The following is a 5,595-nucleotide window of genomic DNA, read 5'->3' as shown; positions in this document are numbered from 1 at the left end:
TACATAATCGACGGACTGAAGCCAATGAAGTTTAGTCTAGTTGGCTCTCTTTGTCTTCTTTATAAGTACGTTTTGTTTCAAACTTTACATAAATAGCTATGTGCATCTTAGTTATGCAGAGGCTGGGTGTTAAAACCTTTTGAGTAATGAAGCGCCCTATATCGAAAAAAAAACACATTTTGTGTTCTTTGCCACCAAACACAATGCAAGATGATCCCACCTAAGAGAAACTCATGCAACATGTGATAGTTTTTAGATGGCCTATTTATACTCCTCCCCTAAACATAGAGAACTCTCGGACCAACAATTTTTTTGCCTTTATTGGAGCTCTCCTCTCCTCTCCAATACCTAATCATGGATCTTTGTGAGGAAAGAGAGCGATTTGAGGGGAAATCCAAGAACTAGATCAAGCAAAAGCATTTATTCTTATTCTAAGCCTCGGTTTAGCTTGTTACTTTTCGAGGTTTTGAGGAAGCAAGTGCGGAGCCAGCCCCGAGCAACGCCTCGGATCACCTTTGTAGAAACAATGTGAAACAGTGCTGATACAAGGACTTGCGGCTTACGGCACCTCCACGCCCTGGGCCATGGCCTTGGTGGCACGGGGTCTGACTCCGCCCCTGGAAGCAAGCATCCAAGATTGGGATGACATGGCGGCTCATTTCCGTAGACTCGTGGGGAGTTCATCTAATAGTGTGGGTATGGAAATTTTTTGATCCGAAAATTTTATATGGGATGGAGATTATAAGGTCCCCATCCGAAAATAATAACATTTGTAACTTGAGTAATAAGAGCTCAAAATTCAAAAACTTGATTTAAAGCTTCAAAATAATATAAAAAAATAAAGATGCACTCAACTATCTACGCTACAATTATGGAAATTTTCAATACAAATACCTTGCTTGCTGGGCTCAGAAAAAATGACAAATATGACAAATTTTGGAAGCTTAAATTTTTTGCCACGTTCACTACACTATACCAGATATACACTTTTGTCATTTTTTTAGCATGGAGTATAAGCTATTTCCTATCAATTTTTTGCACACAAGTAAAATACACCTTGACTGCACGCATGACTTTTGGAGTTTTTGAAACTTTAAAACCAAGATTATAAACCTTTTCTCAATGTAGTAGCGAGCTTAGTGTCCGCTCTCCTCCTCATCCCTCCAATATATTCCGTTACTAGTAAGTGTGCATGTGCAACCCACGTATAGACTAAGCACATCTTATATAACACACTTATGCTCGTTCCAACAATATAATTTCATTATATCAAAAAGACTGGGTGGTCGCTATCTCGATCGTGTGAGGAAGTCTATTTTTTCCTTTTTCCTCCGGCATGGACTGCGCCAGCCAGCCAGGATGGAGCCTCCCGATGGAAAGGTGCGTGAATTGTGGGGCTGGAGGGTGGGGAGAACAGGTGAATCTTAACCATTTGATTGATGTGTATGGACGGTTAAGATCTGATTTTCCTGCCAAGTTCTCCCTTTTATAAGTAGTGGAGATGGAGATGGAGATGGAGATATATTTCTATGTGTATAAAATGGGTATAAGTAACATTCCCTCCTTTCTAAAATAAGTATTTCAATCTTTTCTAGATACATATATAATAAAAGTGAGACACTTATTTTTAGGATGGAGGTAGTATTTTTTCTAGCATGGTACATTCCGGAGCCACAGTGAAATTCCGGAGAAACCATTTCTCATAAAATGGACGCTTCAAGTTTATTACTCATCACATAGTAACTCTCAAGAATCCAAACTCCCGCTTACCCATCAAACTACTGTAATATCCAAACGCTTCTGCAAGTTAATTACGTGACCCGCACAATTTAATCGAACGCATACTCCTTCAGTCCTATATAATCACGGCAATTCTTCTGCAAGCTTTACCAAAGCCGCACTCTGAAGTCACAAAATGCAGCAGATCGCCATGGCTCCTGTCGCCTGCGTCGCGATCTTCTCACTCGCACTGGCCTCGCTATCGCCGGCCGGAGCCATCGACACCCCCGGCAACAACAACAACAACGACAACGGCGTCACCGTCGCGGCCCCCAGACGCGTACCGGCGGCGGCGCAGTTCCTGCAGGTGCACAACGACGCGCGCCGCGCGGTCGGCGTGGCGCCCCTGGCGTGGAACGCGACGCTGGAGCTGGACGCCAAGCGGAAAGCGGAGGCGCTCGGCGTCCAGTGCAAGCTTTCGCCGCCGTTGAAGTGGGACAACGACCGGTTCTACGGGGGGAACACCTACTGGGGCGGCGGGTTCCAGGACGGGGCCGCCGTGGCGGGCGCGTGGGTGTACGAGCGGCGGTGGTACGACCACGGCGCCGACGCGTGCGCGCCCGGCGAGGAGTGCCGGTCCTACAGGCAGGTGGTGTGGAACACCACGACGCAGCTCGGCTGCGCCCGCCGCACCTGCCGGAGCAGCCGTGACACCGTGGGTGTGTGCAGGTACTTCCCTCGGGGGAACTACGCCGGCGTGCCGCCATACTGATTTGATCTGTATATATACACGGAAGCTACGTACCTGAGGTGATTGAGATGTCCGAATAATATGTGGTCCGTGCAAGAAGGCGTTCGGCTTGTCATCGTTGTTGGTCATTATTCAGCACGAACTCCTCGACTCAGTTGTATACCCGATTCGCATGAATCTCTCTCCCGGCACAACGTATATCCTCAGTTCGTTTCTCTTTTTCTTCCAAAAATCAAGTACTCCTTCCGTTCCAAAAAAAAAAAAAAAAAACGTTCATATGTCTATACATCCGTACCTAAAAAAACTTGAGCAACTCTTTTTAAGACGGATGGAGGATTTGCCTTTGATGACCCATTTGCACGGACCGATTAGAAGTAATTAAAAGCAACTCGCTCGTCCTCTCAAAAGGCTAAAAAGAAACTAAAATGGGAGCGCGGTGACGACAAAAAAAAAGTCCTGCCGGTCACCACCCCCACCCCAAATAACAAATTTAATCTTGCGCCCTTGATCAAAACCCGGCCCTAGGGAGGCTTTGGGGGCGCCGGTGTGCATGCAAATGGTAGTTTGTTCTCTCTTCACATAACTGACCTACCGGCAGCCTTAGGCTGGTGCCAATGCATCAGCACAGTACAGCCTGCCACGTCAGTTTTTTCCTCACTCTCACCTCACTCTCACCCCACGGTGCCAGTGCACGGGCTATAGTGTCAGCTCTCACCTCTCTCTCCTCCACATCAGCTTTTCTCTCTCCTCGACATTTAGCATTTCTTTTTCAGATTACAACATTCAAAATAATGCAAGAAAATTATTTTATTCAACTAAAATTGTTACCGATTACATTATAAAAAAAAATTACATAAAAATTTGAAAAAATTACATACTAGGCATTAGCCCACACATGCTCAATCAAATCATGCTGGAGCTGTGTATACATCGGTGAGTCCCTCATTTCGTTGTCCATCTGAATCCTGGCTGCTAGGCTTGGTGGTGCATGGTTGTGTATCGCAGGGCCGACATTGGAATCAACTGTCTCATAGATGTTCTCCAAATTTATATCACGCTCATCGTCGATGATCATGTTGTGCAGAATGACACATGCACGCATGATCAACCCAAGAGTACGCCTCGAGTAGGAGCGTCCCGGAACTGCTAGAATGTTGAACCTAGCCTTCAGCACTCCAAAGGCACACTCGACATCTTTGCGCCAAGCCGATTGAGCAGCAGTGAACAGTCGATGCTTTTCACTTTGTGGAAGAGTAACACCTTTCATGAACACCGGCCAGGAGGCGTAGATGCCGTCGGCAAGGTAGTAACCATAGTTGTACTAATGTCCATTCACCGTGAAGTTCACTATGGGTGCTTCTCCCCTAAGCACATCAGTGAACAACGGCGACTGGTTGAGTACATTGATGTCGTTGTTCGACCCGGCCACTCCAAAAAAGGCATGCCAGATCCAACGATCATACGACGCAACGGCTTCTAAGATTATGGTAGGGTGTTTGATGTCTCCCCTTGTGAATTGACCGGCATGCGCCACTGGGCAGTTCCTCCACTGCCAATGCATGCAATCGATGCTCCCTAACATGCCCGGAAAGCCACGCTCCTCGGCTTTCGCTAACAGACGATGAGTATCCTCGACATTTGGTCGACGGCAAAACTGTTCCCCGTAACAGTCAATGATGCCTTCACAGAATCTATCTAGACAATCTGATGAAGTTTGTCTAGCTAACTTAAGCCACTCATCTATCGTATCTGCAGCGGCTCCATAAGCTAACAGACGCAAAGCCGCAGTACACTTTTGTAGGGGAGAAAAACCAGCACGGTTGAGAGCATCAACTCTTTGGGTGACATACGGAGAGTATTCACCCAATCTATCCACAATGCGCAGAAAAAGGGATCGCCTCATCCGATACCTTCGCCGAAAGAAGCTCGGAGGATAATTGCAGTCGTCGGCGAAGTAGTCCTCGAAGAGCCGATCGTGGGCACCCAGACGATCACGCCTGATGAACTGTCGGCGGCGTCGCGGCCGTCTTGGCTCCGCCTCCTCGTTGAGCATCGCCTCCTCATACTCCGCCTGGAATGCACCGATCATATCACCCTCCATTCCGTCGCTCGAACTGCTGCTAGACGCGTTGAGAGGAGTGGAGGAGATGAAGTAAGGTGTGGAATGAGTGAAACCATATGGGGGGGTATTTATAGGGGGTGGGGATGAAATTTTGGGGTTTTTGACATTTTTTCGAATTTTTTGAGCCAGCAACGGCTACCCCAACGGCTAGCTGAGGTGGACGAATCAGATCGCGCCACCTCAGCTAGCCGTTACCCCCTCCCTCTCGCCCCGCCTATCGCCCGCTGGTGCCAACGCTGCCGCCTCCCTGTCGCCCCCCTCTCGCCCCCCTATCGCCCTGGCGCGGGCGGCCGGCGGTAGCGGGCGCTACCGCCGGGCGCCCGCGTCACCGCCCCGCGCTCTCGTCTCGCCCCCCTCTCGCCTCCCTCTCGCCCCGACGCCGGCGCTACCGCCCCTCCTACCGCCTGCGTTGGCACCAGCCTTATAAGCAGGAATCTTTCCTCTATCTTCTCACATGCACATGCAAGCATATAGGAGCTAGGGCGCATCAACTTTTAGGCCTCTGACCCCTAAGGTTAAATAGCTCCTAAAACCCACTAGTCGGATATAAAGTAGGGGGTTCGAGTGGAGTTTCAGAACCGGGCGGCACATGCACCGGCCTGAACTCGTTCTCCCGTTGGCCGGTGATTCACAACGAAATCATTGGTAAAATGGACTTATATGCACCAGACAGTGTGAATACGTCTGCCATATGACGGGTTCAGCTGTAGAAAGCCGGACCGTGCGGCTTTGGGACAGGCGTGGACCCCGCACGTCTCATGGAGTAACTTTTTTACTACGTTGTTACACGCCCGGACGTGCCTCTTCTCTTCCCCAACCATTCTCCATTCTTTTTAGCACTCTGGTCCGCCGTCGCACACTGCCGACACCGGCAGCCGGCAGGCCACCCCAAGGGTACCAGTACCACGGCAAGGTATCATAAAGATGTACACAGCGTCTACGAACATCAGCGTCTACGCAACCACAGGAGCATCCATCCTTGGCTGTGGGAGAGAAGGGCAGG

At 49.1% G+C, this 5,595-nt stretch overlaps 1 protein-coding gene and 1 pseudogene across 1 annotated transcript; one reads left to right on the top strand and one right to left on the bottom strand.

Moving 5' to 3' along the window:
- The first annotated feature begins 1,777 nt into the window (after positions 1–1,777).
- Positions 1,778–2,624, top strand: LOC127330327 (pathogenesis-related protein PRMS-like). The gene has a single exon (XM_051356578.2). The coding sequence runs from the start codon at positions 1,916–1,918 to the stop codon at positions 2,489–2,491; it is 576 nt and encodes a 191-aa protein (XP_051212538.2). The 5' UTR covers positions 1,778–1,915; the 3' UTR covers positions 2,492–2,624.
- A 723-nt stretch (positions 2,625–3,347) lies between these two features.
- LOC139834304 (uncharacterized) lies at positions 3,348–4,426 on the bottom strand (annotated as a pseudogene).
- Between the last annotated feature and the right edge of the window lie 1,169 nt (positions 4,427–5,595).

Source organism: Lolium perenne, unplaced genomic scaffold, assembly GCF_019359855.2.
Source record: "Lolium perenne isolate Kyuss_39 unplaced genomic scaffold, Kyuss_2.0 unplaced26, whole genome shotgun sequence".
In the NCBI taxonomy this organism is placed as follows: Eukaryota; Viridiplantae; Streptophyta; class Magnoliopsida; order Poales; family Poaceae; genus Lolium; species Lolium perenne.
Note: the sequence above shows the minus strand (reverse complement) of the source record. Positions and strands in the feature narration are given on the sequence as shown.

Excerpts from the sequence above, each read along its gene's own strand:
- LOC127330327 (XM_051356578.2), top strand. The coding sequence starts at position 1,916 with ATGCAGCAGATCGCCATGGCTCCTGTCGCCTGCGTCGCGATCTTCTCA.